Here is a 21,935-nt window from a genome sequence, read left to right on the forward strand (position 1 = left end):
GAAGCCAGCAGCAGCCTTTTTCACCGCTCTGCCAGCATGCCCTCTGGGTTCCTCACAGCGACCACTCACCCTCCTGGTGGAAAAGCTGCAGGATGGCAGACTCCTGAGGGTTAAAGAAAAGGGTTGCCATGTCGTTGTAAGTGTCGTTTGGGCAGAAGAACGTCTTAATGCTGGAATTCACTTCATCAGATGAAGAATCCTAACCCGTAACAAGACAGCAACAGTTAAAAATAAAATAAAAAAGGATGAATTAATAGGTTTAATGCGGAATTGAAAAGAAAGAAAGATGTTAAGTGATTAAGTTAATTTTATAAGAATATTGGTTTTGGAAAACCATTAAAATGATATACACTGAAATTCAACCAGGGGGATATGAGGAAGTCACTTAACAATGTTACTAAGTTTGGTTTTAATGTGGTTGAGATTTATGTTTGTTTGTTTGAAAAAAAAATGGAAAATCAATAAAAAAAATTGGGGGGGAAATAAAAATAAAAATAAAATAAAAAAGGAACGGCACTCACACACTGAGCATCGGTAGTAGAGGGACCAAGGGATGTGCACTTAAAACTACGGGCAGAGGAATGTGTTCATTGCCATCATTTTTACCCCTCTCTTCAAGGAAAGGGCCTGCTGCTCTCACTCTTACCTGCAGGCCGAGAGAGCTGTTGCCCCCGTGGTTGGTGGAAGACAGCGGCCGGCATTCCCCTAGAACCATGGAAGCGACAAACACCACAAGGGTGGTCGTTAGACACACCAGCAGGCTCTCCAAGACTCTGCAAGTGAGAAGAGGCAAGAAAAGCGTGCAAGGGAATTCGGTGGCTCAGAACCGCTCGCTGCTGCCGCCCTTCCTTCCACACTCCTGCCGCCCACCACCGGTCCCTCCACAGGGAAGCCACAGAAATCCCCACAACAGGCCGTCCCAAGATAGTCCAGGGGTGGGGAAATGGGAGATGTAGTCCCAAACATCTGGAGGACACCGGATGTGACTCCCTAGGGCTTCCTATCTGGGAACATCAGGCTATGTTGGGAAACTGTGTACGTGCAGCTACTCACACAGAGTCAATTAAGGTTTGGCAGACAGCCAGAAGGCAATCTGAAGGAGTAAGTCTGTCTGGTGATAACAGAGACATGGAGTCCGCTCCCTGATTGGTCAAGCTCTCTCAAAGGAGTGATAATTAATGGCCTACTAGCTGGAATGTGTTAGTTCGGAGTTCATATTCAGTAGTTCTGTGTGTCAGTGTGGGAGTTGTGAGTCGTGTCAGAGAGAGCTAGCAAAAGATCCATGTTCTGTTCCTGTAAATTGTCCACTGTATATAATAAACACCTGACTACAAGTTCCTGGTTCCTGCTTCGTCTATCCTGTCTGCAGCCAAGTCGCCAATTGCTTCCATGGATTCTGCGTGTACTCTGCTAGGTCTGGCTAAGGCCCTGCAACTAGTCAGAACGTTGCGAAATGCCAAATAGGTTTTACCAATAGTAAAAAATAGGTAATAGGTTTTACCAATAGGTTTTACCAATTGCTTCCGTGGATTCTGCCTTTACTCTGCTAGGTCTGGCTAAGGTCCTGCAACTAGACAGAAAGTTGTGAAACACCAAATAGGTTTGCCAATAGGCTCCGACCGCTGACCCTGCATCACATCTTTTCCAAAATCTGTTGTCCTGCTGGTAAGTGCCCTTGGCCTGTAATAATGTGCTCGTTTTCCTGAATGGAGAGCACCCAATATGTGTCAAGGCTCCCAACCCTGACCCCTTTCTTCACTAACAGTCTGGCAAACACACACACACAGCAGTAGCAGCAGCAGAACAAGAAGACGACAATGACAGGCAGGTACCTGACCAGCTTGGGCTTGGGGTGGACGTTCCGCATGCGGTACTTCGCCAGCCTCTTGTTGATGCAGTTGAAGGTAGCCCCCAAGAGGCCGCCAAAGATCCCCATCAGGATGAAGAAGCCCAAGTCCACGGCCGTCCACAGGTGGCATTTTTTGTCAGATTCCGGGCACTAGAGGGAGTGGAGTCGAAAGGAAGGGAAACAGGTGAGTCAACAGAGAGAAAATGAGGCAGGTGTGGCCGTTTCATTTTATGCTTCCAGCGGGGGGGGGGAATCAAGAAGCAGGCACACGGTGAAAAAAGAGGACACAACCTCTTTTTTGGGCTAAGGGGGTGGGTTTTCCACTCCATGTCACTTTCAAAAGCACTTGCTTGTTAACCATGTCATGTTATGTTAAAGCCTCGCTCTGGGTTGCTAGTAAGTTATGCTCATTTCTTTCCTGCAGAGGCTAGTGACAGCCTGTGCTTTATGTACTGACATGCTGCTAAATTTTCATGGCCACTTTTAATAACTGCACTGTTTCTAATAAGACCCTAACTTTAAAGCCCTAAACAGCCTCGGTACCTGAAGGAGCGTCTTCACCCCCATCGTTCAGCCCAGACACTAAGGTCCAGCGCCGAGGGCCTTCTGGGGTTTCCCACCCTATGAGAAGTGAGGTTACAGGGAACCAGGCAGAGGGCCTTCTCAGTAGTGGCACCCGCCCTCCCTGCAGAACGCCCTCCCATCAGATGTCAAGGAAATAAACAACTATCTGACTTTTAGAAGACATCTGAAGGCAACCCTGTTTAGGGAAGTTCTTAATGTTTGATGTTTTATCGTGTTTTTAATATTCTGTTGGGAGCCACCCAGAGTGGCTGGGGAAACCCAGCCAGATGGGTGTGTTGAATGGTCTCTTTAAATCTGAAGGTTCATTATTGTCCCAAAAGATGTGTATTTCTTTAAAGGCCAGAGCAAATAACGTGACCTAGTTTTACAGCTGTGAAGCAGTATAGCAAGTGCTGCTAAGTTATGTTTATTAATCTGTTGGGTATGATATATAAAAAAGCAGCATGTAGCTCTCTCAGTACCCAGGTGGATGGGTCGTGCTTATTGATATACAGTGGTACCTCGGGTTACATACACTTCAGGTTACAGACTCCACTAACCCAGAAATATTACCTCGGGTTAAGAACTTTGCTTCAGGATGAGAACAGAAATCGTGCTCTGGCGGCGCGGCGGCAGCAGGAGGCCCCATTAGCTAAAGTGGTGCTTCAGGTTAAGAACAGACCTCCAGAACGAATTAAGTTCTTAACCCGAGGTACCACTGTATTGTAATTTAGTGCAAAAGGAGTTTTTGTTTCTGTTATTAAAACCTAGCAAAAGTTACTTTTGCATTTCTTGAAATGTGTGGTCTCCCCAGCACGCATTCTGCAGCGCAACAAACCTGCAAATAGCCAACAGGGTGGGGTGTAAATAATAAAATAGTTGTTGTTGTTGTTCTTAAGGACCTTCTGGAGCCAGCCAGTGGCCCATCTAGTGCAGCATCCTGCTCTCACACTGGCCAATCAGATGTCCACAAACAGGACCCGAGAGCAGGCGTACTCTCCCCTCCTGTGGTTTCCAACAACTGGTCTACAGGACCATGACTGCCTCCCATCATGGTGGCAGAACACAGAAATCATGGCTAGTAGCTATCGACAGCCTTCTCCTCCATGAATTTCTCTAATCCTCTTTCAAAGCCGCCCAAGTTGGTGACCATCACTGCCTCCCGCGGGATTGAGTTCCATCGTTTAACTATGTGCTGTGTGAAGGGCTTTTTGTTTATCTGTCACAGATCTTCCATTGGATACTGAAGTGGCAGGAGTTGATAATGCAGGTGAGCTGCGCACAGGTGAGCTGCAAGCAAGCTGCCGGCCAGCTCTGTGGAGGCTCCTTTTATTGACACAATATGCAAACCCAGGCAGATACATTTTGGGCTGTGACCTTTACACATCTTCCAGTCCTGAGATCGTGGGGTGGTACAAAGTTATTCTGGCACCTGTTTCCACTGTGTCATTTTCCCCTTGCACGGTGTATGACGAAGGAGACAAAGGTCACAGATAGGATACGGCTGACTACTGAGATCGCAAGATGTTCAGGCAGCTGTGGGCTTATCTGTGAGGGGGAGTGTGCCTCCACCCCAAGATCATGCGTGCAGGCAGCTGAGGCTGCCCGCGGGCGGGGAGTGTGCTCCGCACCCAGCGACCATTCCTACAGGATACCCATGAGATCTAATGTTACAAGGGAGAAAAACATTCCTTGCTCCAATTTCTCCGTGCCTCGCATCGTTTCATGTCAAGCGATACTTACCTTGAACTCCCCAAAATTCAGCAATCCCGGGAGCTGGAAGGAACCCCAACTTCCAAACTGGATCCCGGAGCGGAAGAAGTTCAGAGTGAAGGTGGCAGACATAGAACAAAAGAGCTGGGGAAGGAAGAAGGAGAAGAGAAGAAGAGTTTGTACTTGATCTCCCACTTTATCACTCCCCTTCAGGAGTCTCAAAGCGGCTAACATTCTCCTTTCCCTTCCTCCCCCACAACAAACACTCTGTGAGGTGAGTGGGGCTGAGAGACTTCAAAGTGTGACTGGCCCAAGGTCACCCAGCAGCTGCATGTGGAGGAGCGGGGAAGCGAACCCGGTTCACCAGATTACGAGTCCACTGCTCTTAACCACTACACCACACTGGAGAGAAGGTAGCATTTGAAAGGGGTGGTATACCCGGAGGTCTCAGGGCAGATCACATAAAAGACCACAGCATGTATAATCAGAATAAAAGCAACAATCTAACAACAACCCCACTCCAAAAAAGTCACCTGTCAGGGGACTGCCATCGGAACAGGGGAGGGAGGCAGGGGGGACCACAGGGATACAGAGAGCATCCAAAACTCCTGAGGAGCAGTTCCTCCTCCAGCGGTGGGGAAAGCCACACCTCCAGTGAAGGAGAGAAGGAAGGGGCCAGCCAAGCGAGGAAAGGGCTCAAGGATGCTACTGAGAGCCCCAGCGCCTCACCTAGCCAGGCTGGCCAGGAGGGACGCACGCCCCTTCCGTCGCCCAGCATGCACAGAGGGGTGAAACGCAAAGAGGGGAGGCGGAGGCTTGGGGTCCCAAAGTTCTTGTGCTGGGGGAGAAGCCGGAAGGGGCCACTCCTGGATTCTGCAAGTGACTAAGACGGACATGAACTTTGTGGTTCTGCACTGTAAATAGTTTGAACAATAAAACCTGTAAAAGACAGGTCGGAGTCCTGCCTGGTTACGAGCAACCACCACCCGCACCTGACAGTCACCACATTTTTAAAGGGCATAGGATGTCAATCAAGTCAACCAAAGGCCAGGTTAAAAAGGAATGTTTTTGCCTGGTGCCTAAAGGTGTATAATGAAGGCACCAGGTGAACCTCCCTGGGGAGAGCGTTCCACAGACGGGGAACCACTGTAGAGAAGGCCCCGTTCTCGTGTTGCCACCCTCCGGACCTCTCAAGGAGGAGGCGCACAAAGGAGGGCCTGAGAGGATGGTCTCAGGGTTCAGTAGGTTCATATGGAAAGAGGCGGTCCTTGAGGTATTGCGATCCTGAGCCATTTAAGGCTTTATAGAGCAAAACCAGCACTCTGAATTGGGCCTGGAAACTAATTTGTAGCTGGTACACTCAGACCAGGATTGGTGTAATATGCTCAAACCGTCTTGCTCCGGTGAGCAACCTGACCACTGAATTCTGCACCAGCTGAAGTTTCCGAACCATCTTCAGAGCCAGTCCTACCTACAAGATTTGGTATAGTCTTCCTCCCAGAGACTCATTTTTCAACCAGTAACTTGTGATAGATCATCCCTTTAGGGCCTCACCACTTTCCACGTCAGGCCCTGGTTCCAGAAGGACGAGCCCTCTTCGAGGCTGAAGAGTGTGCCACCAATTGGGGCCCCAAAGGCTGCGGCCACACCAGCAGCAGCTCCAGCAGACACAAAATCCCTCTTGTCCCTAGAAAGAAAGAAAAAATGAGGGAGAAATCGGGATAGTGTTTTCTTTTTAAAGAATGTTTTGATCGGTTTCCAATTGAGCTTCAGATGCTGCGAGAACGGACGCCAGAAGTAGGATATAAAGATTGTCATTAGTGAAATGCATTATCCCACAACTGCTTATGTGTTAGTGGAGAATGCTCTGTCATGGAATTGTAGTCAAAAAGGTAATAGAAAGGTAAGCGCTTGTATAAAGTCGTCAAGAGTCTCATGTTCCATTTAAAGCTTTCACACGCTTATTGAGCGTTTCTTAGGAAATGTTTCTTAACAAAAGAGGCTGGGTCAGGGACAGGGAACCTTTTTGGTGCAGGGGGATGGGATCCATCACCTCACATCATAGTGAAATCAGTGTGCTTTGAAGCCCCAATCATTGGGACTTCAAAGTGCAGGGTGGGGCTCTAGAAATCTGGAAGTACAAAGAGCAGAGCAAGGCTGTTTGCAAAAGGGCTATTAAGCAGCCCTGTGGTGTGCTTTGGGCTGCAGGTGCCTGTTTGCAGCTGGGGAACAGGCATGCACAGCCAAGCTGTGCAGGATTCAACCCCCATTTGTCAGCTAACAAATGTGCGTTAGACCCAACTTCTTTGACTGTGAGCGCCAGTTCCCATGAGCATGTAAGAATTGCTCTCTCCTTTAAATGTGAATCAGGTTTTCTCCAGAAACTAGCCAGTGATTCACCATCAGTCCACCCACTTATGCCCAAGTGTGGCATAAACCACAGGTATGGAGATGCATCTCTTAAGATAGCACATTTGAAATCACCACCACCACTACCACATGCCCACCCTGATTTGGTAATGTACCTATCACTGCGGAAATAGGGAAAGTTGAACTGGATCTTCCTCAAAGAGATGCTCTGGAACTGGGCAGAGAAAGAGAGAAATAACAATTCAGAAGCTGAACAATACGGATACAAACACACACAATTACTGTAGACCGTGCTCTGCATATAAACCGTGATCCCCTTTGAGGACACACACACAAAGCACAGTAAATGAACTAGGAAGAGAGCTCAGGTCCTTAGTAAAAGGTAAAGGTACCCCTGCCCGTATGGGCCAGTCTTGCCAGACTCTGGGGTTGGTGCGCCCATCTCACTCAAGAGGCCGGGGGCCAGCGCTGTCCGGAGACACTTCCGGGTCACGTGGCCAGCGTGACATCGCTGCTCTGGTGAGCCAGAGCCGCACACGGAAACGCCGTTTACCTTCCCGCTAGTAAGCGGTCCCTATTTATCTACTTGCACCCGGGGGTGCTTTCAAACTGCTAGGTTGGCAGGCGCTGGGACCGAACGACGGGAGCGCACCCCGCCACAGGGATTCGAACCGCCGACCTTTCGATCGGCAAGCCCTAGGCACTGAGGCTTTTACCCACAGCGCCACCTGCGTCACCTTAGTCCTTAGGTCCTTAGAGGCAAGCACAAATTCATGAGACAGAATTCTAAGAACAGAATTCCACTTCTTGGAATCTTGAAAAGGGTTAAGTCTCTAAGCTCTCACGAGAGTCTTGAAAGCCTGCAGGGAATCCCTGTTGCAAGCTCAGAAATGGGCATGGACTGACCACCTGTATGGACAATCTATCCGGAAGATATTTGTAATTTCGATGAGTTTAGTGATCTGACATGGTCATCTCTTCCTGCCCGTTTCCTTCCTGCCTCTGTTTACTTCCCCTATCTTGTTAAAGTTCTTTGATGGCTGATAGCAGCCTTTAATGTATAATCTGGTGGAAGGACGAAGTGATAATGCAGGGTACCTTCTGAACTTCTCTGATGTTAGGCATGCTTGGAGGAACATGCAGTATTGGAAGAGGGGGCTAGCTAATTAATAATCTGCACTAGCTAGTCGGGCAAGGCACGTAGGCTAACAAGTTAGTATCTATAAAGCGGATGGTTTGGGGGCATAGTTCTTTGTGAAGCTCGTGTACGAACTCATAGCCGAACTCATAGCCAGAGGGTTACCTGGGAGTCACTTCACCACTTCTTGAGGTCTTACCAGTGGCAGATCAAAGTGCTTGGTTGGTAATGTATATAATGCTTGCTATTCAGAATAATATCTTTAATCTTAATAATAATAATAAAATTTTATTTATATCCCACCCTCCCCAGCTGAAGCCAGGCTTAGAGCGGCTAACAACAGTAAAATGATACAACATTCTAAAATCATTTTATTATAAAATAGTTGAAATCAGATTAATGGCAACCATTGGACTCTGTGAGGATTGCCAAAGGAGGGGGTCAGGCTGTGCCCTGGCCAAAGGCCTGGTGGAACAGCTCTGTCTTGCAGGCCCTGCGGAAAAATGTCAAGACCCACAGGGCCCTGGTCTCTTGTGACAGAGCGTTCCAACAGATTGGAGCCACAACCAAAAAGGTCCTGGCTCTGGTTGAGGCCAGCCTAACCTCTCTGTGGCCCGGGACCTCCTAGATGTTTTTGTTTGAAGACTGTAAGGTTCTTCTCACTCACTTGTGTTTGTATTGCTTCTAAATCTCATTAAAAGAGCCACCTGGCTTTTGGCAAGACACCACCTCTGCTGGCACTCACCTGAGGCAGTCCGGCTCCTACCACAGCACCGCTGTGGATCATGGGACCTTCCTTCCCTACAAAGAGACCTGGAAAAAAGAGACAGGTAGGTGAGTTCTCTATAAAAGCCAAGATCTGGGAGCTGGAAGGATAAGAGACAGAATAAAAAGTGCCATGCAGATGGGAGCAGAATCCCACAGGGGACAGGTCCCCTCTTACCTCCAGCGACGCTGAAGAGCACCCCGAGAGCTTTGCACACCAGAGTCCGGAGGCGAACAATCCCAGGGACCTTCACTCCGTTCAAGTAGCATTTGATCTCCGGAATCCCAGAACCGGCAGCCACAGGCTGAAAGGAGAAGGACCACAGCTCAGGAACAGAGCACTTGCTTTGCATGTAGAAGGTCCCAGGCTCAATCCCTGGGAGCAACCTCCAGGTAAGGCTGGGGGTAACCCTTGCCGAAATCCCTAGAGCGCCAGTCAGTGTGAAGAACAAAGAGCTAGGTAGACCAGTGGTCTGACTCAGTATGATGAGCTTCCTAGGTTTCTATTTAAATCAGCCCTCTGCTCAGAATCATGAGGACTAGGATCTTAGTTTTTCTTTAGGGGAAGGACCAAAGCTCAGCCGCACATCACCTGCTTTGCACACAGAGGGGCCCAGATTTAATTCCAGGCTTTTAAAGGTAGGGCTGGGACAGAAAGCCCAGTCTGAAACCCTGGAGAATCGCTGCCAGTCAGGGAGCCACGGCTGAACTGGATTGGACCACAGGAACCTCAGTATAAGACAGCTACCTATATCCCTATGTATCTACATGTGGGTTTTTTCAAGTGTTATTGATTTTGGTTTGTTTGTCTTTTTAATGATGGTGGTTTTAGGCCTTGTTTGTTTTCAATTGGTTTGTGGATTTTAGCCAGGTTTCATTTTACCATTTTGTTGGCAAGCTCTTTGATCAAATGGCGTATTAATCTTCTAAATGAATAAGGCAGCGTAATGCTCGAGACCCAGGCAAAATATGAATTAAAGAAGGTTCATATGTCTGACCCACAAATGTACTTATAATGGCACAAGTGGTGTTCTTGAATCCTTTAGGAGCACAATTCAAAGTGTTGGTGCTCACCTTTAAATTCCTAAACGGCCTCAGCCCAGCATACCTGAAGGAGCATCTCCACCCAAATCATTCAGCCCGGACACTGAGGTCCAGCTCCAAGGGCCTTCTGGCGGTTCCCTCCCTGCAAGAAGTGAGGTTACAGGAACCAGGCAGAGGGCCTTCTTGGTAGTGGCACCTACACTGTGGAACGTCCTCCCATCAGATGCCAAGGAGATAAAGAAATACACAACTTTTAGAAGACACCTGAAGGCAGTCCTGTTTAGGGAAGTTTTTAATGTTTGATGTTTTATTATGCTTTTATATGTGTTGGAAGCCACCCAGAGTGGCTGGAGCAAACTAACCAGATAGGCAGAATACAAATAAAATAATAGTAATAGTAATTCTGAAGACTGGGTTTGGCCCAAGGGATGCCTCAACAGCTTTCCAGAGAAATGGGTTGGTAAAAAAGGTTGCTCAATTCCCTTAGTTTTAGTCCATGCTTGCAATTCAGGTGTAGGTAACATTTGACCCTCCAGATGTTGCTGAGCTACAACTCCCATCAGCCTCAGCAAATGTAACCAATGGCCAGGGATGATGGGAGTTGTCATTCAGCAATATCTAGAGGGCCAAAGCTTCTCCATGCCTGCTCTGTAACTATTTGCCTGGTTGCCTAGGGTGAGCAAGAGCCGATGGCAGGCAACCAGGCAATAAACCTTTTTTTTTGCAAAGTAGAGAACGGAAAGTTCTTTCCCCTTTCCCACCAACGACTTAACTCAGGTTCATGTGGGAAGACTGGCCTATAGAAAATTCTGCGCGCTGGAGAACTTTCAAGCCCGGCTGGCTGCTCCGCATTACCTGGATCAAGACGAGGAGGCTGGCCAGGAAGATGAAGGTCAGGTTAAAGCCGAGGAGCTCCAGCAGGGACACCGCAAGGCAGCCTTTCTCACTGCACTCCTCCACCGCTGCAGGGTGAGAGTCAAGGAAATGGACGCAGCCAGCCTGGGAAGACCTCTCTGCTTTATCCCAGCTGACCTATGCAACAAGAGTTCCCATTTATCGACAAAGAACAACTGCTTCAACCCACGCTGCTTCAGGGACAGAGCCACAGAAATGGGCACGGCCAGCCTCCCCACATTACAGGGGCAAGGAACTGAGGGCCGCACTCCCTTCTGGGCAAGCTCCTACAGGCCACGTGCCGGGCGAGGCCAGAGGCAGAAGTCGGCTGAGCAACCAATGTGCATTTTACCTTTTTATGGTAAGCTAGTTTCTACACAGGACACGGGTGGCGCTGTGGGTTAAACCACAGAGCCTAGGGCTTGCTAATCAGAAGGTCGGCGGTTCGAATCCCCACGACGGGGTGAGCTCCCGTTGCTCACTCCCTGCTCCTGCCAACCTAGCAGTTCGAAAGCACGTCAAAGTGCAAGTAGATAAATAGGTACCACTCTGGAGGGAAGGTAAACGGCGTTTCCGTGCTGCTTAGTCATGCTGGGCACATGACCCGGAAGCTGTACGCCGGCTCCCTCGGCCAATAAAGCGAGATGAGCGCCACAAGCCCAGAGTTGGCCACGACTGGACCTAATGGTCAGGGGTCCCTTTACCCCTTTACCCTAGTTTCTACGCACAATCTTGCACACAATTCTCTTTCCTCCATCCAGGCAAACCAGAAACATTATCAGGGTTCAAGGGCACAGAGGGACCTGGAAGGCCGAATATGGACTCTGGGTCAGAGATTCCCCAACTTCAAAACTCGATTACTGCAGTGCGCACTCTGCGGGGCTTTCCTTGGGCTTGGGCTGGGGGCTGCAGCTGGTGCAAAATGCCCTGAGGGACAGACTTACCAGCATGTAACCTCAGTGCGCCAAAGTGTGCACCATCTCTCCACATGCTAGTGGGCAAGGTTAAAGTTTCTTGCATTAATTTACAAGGCCCTTAGCAAGTCATGTCCATGTGTCAGGGACCGTGCTGAGGAGGGCTGCTCTGAGGATGAATGGTGGGAGCCTCCCCCTACTCCTGATGAGGATCCTGAATCCTCCCAGGAGCAGGACGACAGTATAGATTTGGAACAGTGGTTTGCAGAGGGACATAGCTCAGAAGGCAGAAGCTGGGAAGTACTGGGTGGGGAACAGCTAGGAGAGGAAGAACTGGGAGAGAGAGAGTTAACATACTCAATGTCGCTGGAAAGCGTCCAGCTGCTCAGCCCAAGGTCAAGGAGAGCAGATAAGGTGGCAGCGCAGAAAGCACAGCGGTTGCAAGACCAGGTTACAAGTTGTGGAAGTGAAGTGGGTGACCAGGGAGGAAGTGAGTAGAACCCTTAATTCTACCATCTTGTCCTCTGTCATCCCCTTCTCCTTGTGCCCTCCACCTTTCCCAGCATCAGGGTCTTTTCCAGGGAGTCTTCTCTTCTCATGAGGTGGCCAAAGTATTGGAGCCTCAGGATTTGTCATTCCAGTGAGCGCTCAGGGCTTATTTCCTTAAGAATGGATAGGTCTGATCTTCTTGCAGTCCATGGGACTCTCAAGAGTCTCCTCCAGCACCATAATTCAAAAGCATCAATTCTTCGGCGATCAGCCTTCTTTATGGTCCAGCTCTCACTTCCATACATCACTACTGGGAAAACCATAGCTTTAACTATACAGACCTTTGTTGGCAAGGTGATGTCTCTGCTTTCTGCTTTTTGTTCTGCTTATCTACCATCAAAGGGGGGTGGGGTAGGAAGTCAAGGTACCTCAAGGACCGCCTGATCCTTATATCCCTGCTCATTCTTTGGGGGAGTCACTGTCAGTGGTGCTCTATAGCTCACAGCCACCAAGAGAGCCAGTATGGTGTAGTGGTTAAGAGCGGTAGTCTCGTAATCTGGGGAACCGGGTTCGTGTCTCCGCTCCTCCACATGCAGCTGCTGGGTGACCCTGGGCCAGTCACACTTCTTTGAAGTCTCTCAGCCCCACTCACCTCACAGAGTGTTTGTTGTGGGGGAGGAAGGGAAAGGAGAATGTTAGCCGCTTTGAGACTCCTTAAAGGGAGTGAAAAGCGGGATACCAAATCCAAACTCTTCTTCTTCTTCAAGAATCGTGGGTTCAGTATTGTGGGCCCAATTTTATGGAAGGCTTTCCTAGCTGAGGTCAGACAGGCCCCGTCTCCCTGCTGAATTGCCGGCACCTACTAGAGACATTTTAATTCCATCATGCATTTTGATTTTGAGTTTGGTTTTACAGTCTTCATTCATTTTCATTTATCTGCACTGCACTGCACTGCACTGCACTGCACTGCACTGAAATAAAATAAAATATTCTGTTAACACCGATGGATCTCATTGGCTTACCCCAGTTTGGCAAACATGCAAGAAGCATCTCTAGGTGATTATTACTCCTTCTCACCCTGAATCTAAGTGGTGTGGGCAGGTCACATGAATCAAGTGTCTCAATCGAAGCCAAGCGAGGCTTCTCAGACCAACTCTCAAAAATACTTCCTTGGGTTCTCCTGTTCAACCCAGCCACTGCCTCAATTAGAGAGACCACTGAAATGACAAAACCAAGGTGGATACAATTCTGCACGATGTGGAACTTGAGTCTGGAGAAGAGTCGTACAAAGAAGTCCACAAAGAGACCAACCTGTGAGAGGAGAAGAGGGGTTAAGGAAAAGAAGACCAGCACCATTACATTGCAGCAGAAAAGGGAACGTTCTTCATCCTACTGGGGGCCGCATGGAAGTGTGGCATAGCGGTCAGAGTGCCAGCCTAGGACCTTGGAGACCAGGGTTCAACCCTCAGCCATGAAGCTTGCTAAGAAATCTTAGGCCTGTCACCGTCTCTCTGCCTAACCTGCCTCAAAGGGTTGTTCTGAGAATAAAACAAGGAAAGAGGGGTGGAACCGTGTACATCACATTGAGATCCTTGGAGGAAATGCAAGATTTAATGCAATAATAGATTTTTAAAAATAAAAAATAAACCAACATGAGTGGTGAGCAGGTCCAGAGGCAAAAAAATGGGCAAATCAATACGTGTATACTAGGATATGTTTAAGCCACACAAAAAGCAGACGATTCTACTTCCCCCAAAGCATCCTGGGAGGTGTAGTTTGTTAAGGGTGCTGATAATTATTCAGAGACCCCCTATTCCCCCTCATGGAGCTACAATTCCCAGAGAGATTTAACATATAGCTCTTCTTCCCCATGTCACAACATCATTATTAATAAAACAAACACAAAGCAATAATGCCCGTTGAAAATGTGTGTGATGGAGAAGAATCAGTCCCTCTCCCCATGGAACTCTGGGAATTGTAGTTCTGCAAGGGGGAAAGGGGTCCCTTAGCACCCTTAACAAATTTCAGTTCCCAGGATCCTTTAGGCGAAGCTGCGGCTGTTTAAAGTGGCATCCTAGTGCTTTAAATGTCAGGGATGCGGGTGGCGCTGTGGGTAAAACCTCAGTGCCTAGGACTTGCCGATCGCATGGTCGGCAGTTCGAATCCCCGCGGCGGGGTGCGCTCCCGTTGTTCAGTCCCAGCGCCTGCCAACCTAGCAGTTCGAAAGCACCCCCAGGTTCAAGTAGATAAATAGGGACCGCTTACCAGCGGGAAGGTAAACGGCGTTCCGTGTGCTGCGCTGGCTTGCCAGATGCAGCTTGTCACGCTGGCCACGTGACCCGGAAGTGTCTGCGGACAGCGCTGGCTCCCGGCCTATAGAGTGAGATGAGCGCACAACCCTAGAGTCTGTCAAGACTGGACCGTACGGGCAGGGGTACCTTTACCTTTTATCTTTTTAGTGCTTTAAATGTATAGTGTAGACAGGTCTACTCTGTGGAGGACAAGCATGGGAAATAATGGGTCTACTCTGAGTAGGACTAGCACTGCATCTGCCCTTCACTGGAGGAAGCAAGCTAGCGAGGACCCTCACCATCCCAGTGCAGACTCCAATGGCAAAAACCACCATCCACTTCACCGCTTCATACCGCCAGCCTTTCTGCAAGAGAGGGGGGGAAAGACAGAGTTGGGAATCATGTTCATCACCAGTTCTCTGGGCTGAGCTACATACACACACACACACACACACACACACACACACACCCCTCTTCCAAAGGATTGGGGTAAAAGCAGGGTGGATAAAAATCCATTATTTTTTTTCATTTAAATCAGATTTTTAAAATAAAACGCTTTTGGAGGAAAAAATCTTTCTAAAGACAGTTTTCTATTTAAGTTACATTACAGTCCAAAGGCTATTCATCAGGAAATAAGGATTTGTTTTACGTTTTTCATGCGTGCTAAAACTCACTCTAAGTCTTCTTTTTTAAAAAAATGTTTAACCACATCAGTTAACAAACATGGATACGTATACTATAATGTTATTGTTTTATTTAAATTGTTTAAATTGTTATTAAAGAAATAATTATTTTTCTCCTTCCAAAAAAGTACAGTTGTCCAAATATAAACAGTTAATTTATTAAGCCTCACAATAATTTCATAATTATCAGTCTATGTATTTCTAATAGTATAACCAAATCAGTTATTTTTGATGTAACTGTAAAAACTTCTCTGAAAATTTATTATTCCAAAAATGAAACCTCTAACTGGTTGTAAATATTACGATTATACCAGCAAGAATGAGTCTTTCTGTAAAAAATCGGTTTGATTTAAATCACATCCACCCTGAGCAAAAGTCAGATCCAGTAGAATTAATCTGAGCATTGAAAAGTCCACAGAACACTCTTTATGTATGCAACAACCGCAGCAAGAATACTCATCGCAAAGTATTGGAAGACACAAGATTTGCCCACTCTGGAAGAATGGCAGATGCAAGTGATAGACTATATGGAATTGGCAGAAATGACTGGCAGAATCCGAGACCTGGGAGAAGAGCCAGTGGAAGAGGACTGGAAGAAGTTCAAAGAATATCTCCAAAAACATTGTAAAATGTTTGAATGTTAAAATGATGTTGGATATAAAGATAATATGGCATCAGTGACATAGTTAAAAGGAATATGCAAAAATGTTTTAAAAGAAAAGGGTGAAAAAACCAGAGTAAAATTATGTTGAAATTAAACAAAATGATATAAGGGATTAAGTTATAAAGAACATGTAAAAATGGATTTAAAAGGAAAGGAAAAACCGAAGACATAATAGGTTGAAATGTATAATATTGAATAAGATTTGAAAGACGGTAAGGAATTGCTGAATTTGATTGTGTAAAGGGGAACACAGAAAAGGGAAATGTGAGGAAGTCAGGAAAGAGGGTTATAAAGATAACAAGCAAAAAACTAGATTTTCTTTGCTTTTTGTTTTTTCTTATGTTTTTTATTGTGCTTTTTTGTCTTGTTGGGTTGTGCTGTTTTTTATTGTCTTTCTTTTTTGTTTTGTTTGATTGTGATACTTGTTTTATTATATAAAATCTTAATAAATATCTTTAAAAAAAAAAAAGTCCACAGAGCTGAAAGAGGAAGTGGGAAAGAGTGTTATCCTTCCAAATTCCTCCTGCAACTCTATTGTACTCTTCAAGGAAGGGAAAGGTAATAGCCCTCGCCTTCTCATGACCAAGTAGGAAATGAATGGAGGATCTCTGTGGCTTTATGTGTAACTAAGGGGAGACCTCAACTACAGCAACAAGTACCAGGCAGGCAAGCCCTAAGCTAGCTGATCAAGACTAAAATAGCAAAAACAGATTACTCCCATGACTGTAACTTCCCTACACCGTCTTACCTTGCTGTCAAGACTTTCCAGAACTTCCAAGTAGGGTTCGTTGATGCTACGATCATAGTCCAAACTCTGCAGGTGGGTGGGAAAGAAAGGCAAGCGCATTTGAACGCAACCCATAATACAGGAGGAAGAGAGCAAGAACCGCTACATTCGCACTCACATTTTCGAAAAGAAATTTCTTACTCCAGACAGAAGTTGCCGGGAGGGAGAAGCTGTGGCCCTCCAGAGATCGTTAGACTCTGTTGACATGGCCAATAGTCCCCATCCTGTGTTGAAGATAGTTAGGGGCAGTAAAGTCAAGCAATGGTCTAAGTTCAGAGAAGGGTTCAGAACTTAACCAGGCCCCCTCTTTCCTTCTGTGATGGAACTCCTATTTGGGGACTTCCCTGGCTTTTTTCTGGCCCACGTAGGACCAGTCTGAATAGTTGGCCTTGGTGAAGATTTGACGTTTTCATCCCCAAAAAGTTTTTGATTTGAGTTTCTATTGAAATGAGGCTGTGTTTTAATGTTGTATTTTAATCTTGTTTTTAAGTTGCATCTTAATCGATTGTTTTATATCTGGTGTTAGCCGCCCTGAGCCCAGTCTTGGCTGGGGAGGGTGGGGCATAAACACTTTTTATTATTATGATATTACCGGCACAGGGTACAACTGCAATTACGTGGAGATTTCCGGGCACCAGTTTGGCAACCACAGTCTAAGAAGCTCTGCCTTAAAAGGTAAAGGGACCCCTGACCATTAGGTCCAGTCGTGGCCGACTCTGGGGTTGCGGCGCTCATGACACTTTATTGGCCGAGGGAGCCGGTGTACAGCTTCCGGGTCATGTGGCCAGCAGGACTAAGCCGCTTCTGGCGAACCAGAGCAGCGCACGGAAACGCCGTTTACCTTCCCGCCGGAGCGGTACCTGAAGGAGCGTCTCCACCCCCATCGTTCTGCCCGGACGCTGAGGTCCAGCGCCGAGGGCCTTCTGGCGGTTCCCTCATTACGAGAAGCAAAGCTACAGGGAACCAGGCAGAGGGCCTTCTCGGTAGTGGCACCCGCCTTGTGGAACGCCCTCCCATCAGATGTCAAAGCGATAAATAACTACCTGACATTCAGAAGACATCTTAAGGCAGCCCTGTTCAGGGAAGTTTTTAATCTGTGATATTTTAGTGTATTTCTGGTTTTTATGGAAGCCGCCCAGAGTGGCTGGGGAAACCCAGCCAGATGGGCGGGGTACAAATAATAAATTATTATTATTATTATTATTATTTATCTACTTGCACTTTGATGTGCTTTTGAACTGCTAGGTTGGCAGGAGCTGGGACCGAGCAACAGGCGCTCACCCCGTCACGGGGATTCGAACCGCCGACCTTCTGATCGGCAAGTCCTAGGCTCTGTGGTTTAACCCACAGCGCCCCCCACGTCCCTAGCCTTAGTTCATGGTTAATCTCATTTCCATTCCCACTGTGTGCATTTTTCCTTCTTGCTTCCTGGGACAAGTGAATTGTCGCAAGAGCAAGCTACAGTCAAGCAACGGAGTTGAGGTCATAGAACCATAGAGTTGTAGTGTTGGAAGGGACCCTGAGGGTCATCCAGTCCAACCCCCTGGCAAACAGACATCCAGTTGTGGCAACTGTAACCTAGATTTAAGGTGCTGTTTGGCTTATATATCCAACATTTGTGGATGCACACATACCCTTCACAGGAGCCTATGCTTCTTAACCCCCACTCATCTGTTTCTTTTAATTGCCCATTGACAAAACCGGCACTGCTCACCTCATAGTCCTTACGTGGGAGAATCTCGTCATCTTCTTCCTCAGTTTCTCCAAGGATAGTCTGGGAAACAAATCAAAACTCTCAGAAGTGAATGAATGAAATTTATTATGGTCCCAGACCAGATTCACATACTGTACTAAGCGAACATAAAACACAACAGAATCAAGTTTGAATTAATAATCGAGTATGACAATAAACAATACGAATATGACAAGTCATTAGAAATGTGGTTTAGGTCTTAGTCTCTAAAATATTATCTAGAGTTTCCATCTGAGGCCTTAGTCTTTGTACCAGCACAGCTTGTTCCCTGCGTTTTATAGCAGCTGTGCAAAATTTGGCCACCCTTAGCGCGATCTCTGGATCCTTATCCTCTATCAGGGATTTTAAGCATTGAGGTTCAGACCCACTTGGAATTTTCTGTATAACAGGGGTGATAAAGACCGAGCATATATCCTCATAAAAACACTGTAGCAAGACATGAGAGACGGTTTCCACCTCTATCAGCTCCGCATATGGTTTACCCACATATCTGCCCTGTAACAAGGCAGGTGGCAGCAAATTGAATCGAGCGAGGGTGAACGACCGTCTATATTTAGATATTTGTAATTTTGTCAGATATACTGCTGGGGTAAAACCTCTCCCATTGTCTTTGATTGCTGGGTGCTTATTCATCTCACTCACATGACACTGAAATTCTACTTCTCAGATTCGTTGGCAAATGGTTGCTCTGGCTTTCTCATATCCTGTGGCTATCAGTGCCTGTGGCGAAAACCCCAGCTTTTCATATAATGTAGTTTTCCATTTTGATTGATAGGGATCCAGTAGGGTTAAGGGTACTAAGTCTCAGAAGTAAATGGAAGTCAAGGTGATCCACAACAATTCTTTTCCAAAGCATTGTTGTTTGATACTGGGCTAATCCAGTGGTCCCCAACTTTTGATAACCTGGAAGGTACGTTGGAAGAATTTGTTGTGGGCAGGGCACCCATTTCACAGAAGGAAAACTGAGTAATATTCAGAACTTGCTGCCCCAAACAGGTAAACCACCTGCAGTCTCGAACTCCCCCAAACGGACAAAAAAAACGCAGGAAACACTTTCCACAACCCCTGTGGTATAATGGTTAAGAGTGTCAAGAACTAGGTCCTAGGAGACCAGGGTTCAAATTCCCACTCAGGCATGACGCTTACTGTGAGACCTTGTGCCAGTCACTGCCTCTCAGCCTAACCATAAGAACCATAAATAAACCATACCCTGCAAACGCCTCAGTTTAAGAACAAAATAAAATAGGGAAATCAATATGCAACAAGGAGACAATAAAATGCAACCTCTTAGCCACACACCTCTTAGCCTCTACACACACATATACCGGTACATAGAAAATTATTAATTAAATTTATTAGTTGCTTTTTGCCATGACAATTCAAAGCGACTTACAATATTTTAAGCAAACATATAAATTAAAACCAGCATTTATTTATTTTTTAAAGGAGCTAATATATGGAACAGCTAATATATTTTGACAAACAGGTGGTATCCAGAAACTTTGGACTACAATTCCCATCAGTCCTGGACAGCATTTGTAGCCCCAAACATCTGGAAGGCACATGGTGGTACACTAAACTAGCTTCTATGGTCTGTGCTAGTGTAGAAAGACCTAAATTGCTTAGGACTCAAGTACGGTTCTTAGAGGAGCAGATCTCTCCCAGTATCAATTGTGTGTCCAAGACACATTGCATTGCCAACAGACATCACCATTAACTCACACAGCTTGCAAACCAACGCTCACCACTCATTTTCAGGCTGTCCAGAAAATTCTTAGACTCAGCACTGAGAATGAATTGGCAACCCCGGATCTAAGACAATCAGCCTTTAATTTCATGTATTTGGGGTTTACTTTAAAAAAGAAAAAAGAGTGAACTGTGTTAGTAAGGCCCCATCTGCTCTACATATTTAAAGCACTATTATGCTGTTTTAAAACGACGGCTTCCTCCCTGAAGAATCCTGGTAATGTAGTTTGTTATGGGTGCTGAGAATAGTGAGGAAAGAGACCACTCTCCTCGCACAGCTACAATTTCCAGAGTGGTTTAACAGTCATTCCCATCTTCCCAGGGAACTCTGAAAATTGTAGCTCTCAGGGGAAAATAGAGGGTCTCCTAAGAACTGTAAGAATCCAATAGGATACAGCAGAAATGTTTGTCATGAACCTGCATTTTGATGAAAAAAAAGATATCATCTGAACATTTAGCAAATGTGCTCAGTGGATTCTCAACTGGTACCGGTAAATATCAGAATTCTCCAATATCATCCTCTGGGCTAAGTATTTCCATTACTGCATACCCACATTTAAAAGTTTGCATATTTCAAGAAAGAGCTATTCTTTATCAGGGTGCAAAGAGTCGCAGAAATGTTTAAGTACATGCTATTCCATACATTTGAAAACGAAAAAGGCTTTCAAGTTATTACATTAGATGCTGCAGACACCTCACTCCAGTACCCAAGATGGGTTGTTTCCAACAACAGCCTATTGAGAGTAAACCCATTGAAACTAATAGGCTTCTAGGAAAACATGTCCAACAATTTGAATGGTTCTGCTTTGACTAGAACTAACGTGAAATATAATCCTGTCTATACATGTGAGATAAACAAGTATCACTGCAATGACCCATTGGAAAGGAACTCTGTACATGCCCAAAAGCATCCCTCTTAAGAGATGTATGTCCCAAGACAGAATATTTGTATAGACATGACAAGCAGGTGCAGTCCTGAGGATGTAGGGTGCAGTTTTCCCTTTCCAACGAGTCCCTGTAATGCCCCAACCCAGTGCCAATACATATATAGAGAGAGAGAAAGAAAACCCTCAGATACATGGGGGGGGGGAAGGCTTCAGAGTGACCCATTGGAGAAGCACTCTGTACATGCACAGAAGCACCCCCTCCCTCAGACATGCATGTCCCAAGGGGTAAGATTTTACAGCTGCAGCAAAGCAGGCGGGGCTGCCTCTGAGCATGCACAGAGCGGTTTTTCCCTTTCCAATGAATCGCTGCAAACACAGCCACGCGCATATCTCTGCAGGAGCTGAGGGTTTTGCAGAGACTCGCTGGAAGAGGGAAGTCCACTCTGCTCATGCTCAGAGGCACCCCCGCTTTGCTACGGCCACCTCCCAAGACCAAGCACGGTGCAAACAATGGGGACAGGCAAGGGTGTTGGCTCCAGCCAGGCTCTCGCGGGCTCCCCCCCCCCAGCGCCCCTCCCTCACCAGCTCCTCCGGGGTGCGGCTCTCCCTCTCCCCGCAGCAGCAGCAACAGCAGCAAGAGCCAGCCCCGCAGCCGGCCGCCATCTTCCTCGTAGCCCCAGGCAGACGCCAGCCGGGGAACCCCGCGCATGCGCCCTGCCGCTCGACGAGCAAGGAGGGGCGCGGTCAGAAAACGGAAGTGCTGGTAGCGAAGCCCACAGAGATACGAAACTCAGAAAAAATAAGAGAGGTCCAACTTTTTTTTTTTCTCTCTGCATGGGAGATTTCCGGGTACGCGGCAGCCCTGTTCAGGGAAGTTTTTAATATTTAATGCTGTACTGTTTTTAACATTTGATTGGGAGCCGCCCAGAGTGGCTGGGGAAACTCAGCCAGATGGGCGGGGTATAAATAAATTATTATTATTATTATTATTATTATTATTATTATTATTAGCCCCGACCACCTGCAGCCGGGAAAGCGCGGCTCTGCAAGCGAGTCCCTGAGGACTAGGATCTTGCTTTGTAATTCATTCCTAAGGGATGGGCTGCAACTCAGCGGCGAAGCATTCGTTCCGATCTGCTTTGCGCAGTGGTTTAGACTGAGGCTGCAAGCTGCCCTCGACATTTAAAGCACCCCGCCTCCCAATTGTCATGGGAATCCTGAGGTCTCCATTGCAGTTTAATGGTGAATTTTGGACAGAATGGAGCGGTAAAAGACGTGGATTTTCATAAAGAGGCAGGATGAAATGATTAACAATAGAACCCACAAAGGGGAGGAGGGAAGTCCCAAGAGATTCCTTGGAATCTTGTTTTTATGTTGTATATGT

The 21,935-nt window shown here is 46.8% G+C and overlaps 1 protein-coding gene across 1 annotated transcript in view; it reads right to left on the reverse strand.

Annotated features, from left to right (window-relative positions):
• CLCN6 (chloride voltage-gated channel 6) overlaps positions 1–21,285 on the reverse strand; it is a 38,768-nt gene extending 17,483 nt beyond the window's left edge. Inside the window, exons 1-14 of the mRNA XM_081870909.1 lie at positions 21,134–21,285; positions 17,880–17,939; positions 16,127–16,192; positions 14,331–14,396; positions 12,985–13,051; positions 10,299–10,405; positions 8,578–8,704; positions 8,380–8,447; positions 6,652–6,710; positions 5,681–5,813; positions 4,157–4,270; positions 1,833–1,999; positions 647–773; positions 70–199 (exon numbers count right to left, since the gene is read on the reverse strand). Of these exons, the coding sequence (XP_081727035.1) occupies positions 70–199; positions 647–773; positions 1,833–1,999; positions 4,157–4,270; positions 5,681–5,813; positions 6,652–6,710; positions 8,380–8,447; positions 8,578–8,704; positions 10,299–10,405; positions 12,985–13,051; positions 14,331–14,396; positions 16,127–16,192; positions 17,880–17,939; positions 21,134–21,214 (1,372 nt within the window). The 5' untranslated portion in view covers positions 21,215–21,285. The remainder of the gene's footprint in view (positions 1–69; positions 200–646; positions 774–1,832; positions 2,000–4,156; positions 4,271–5,680; positions 5,814–6,651; positions 6,711–8,379; positions 8,448–8,577; positions 8,705–10,298; positions 10,406–12,984; positions 13,052–14,330; positions 14,397–16,126; positions 16,193–17,879; positions 17,940–21,133) is intronic.
• Between the last annotated feature and the right edge of the window lie 650 nt (positions 21,286–21,935).

Source organism: Podarcis erhardii, assembly GCF_964252035.2.
Source record: "Podarcis erhardii genome assembly, chromosome: 7".
Lineage (NCBI taxonomy): Eukaryota > Metazoa > Chordata > Lepidosauria > Squamata > Lacertidae > Podarcis > Podarcis erhardii.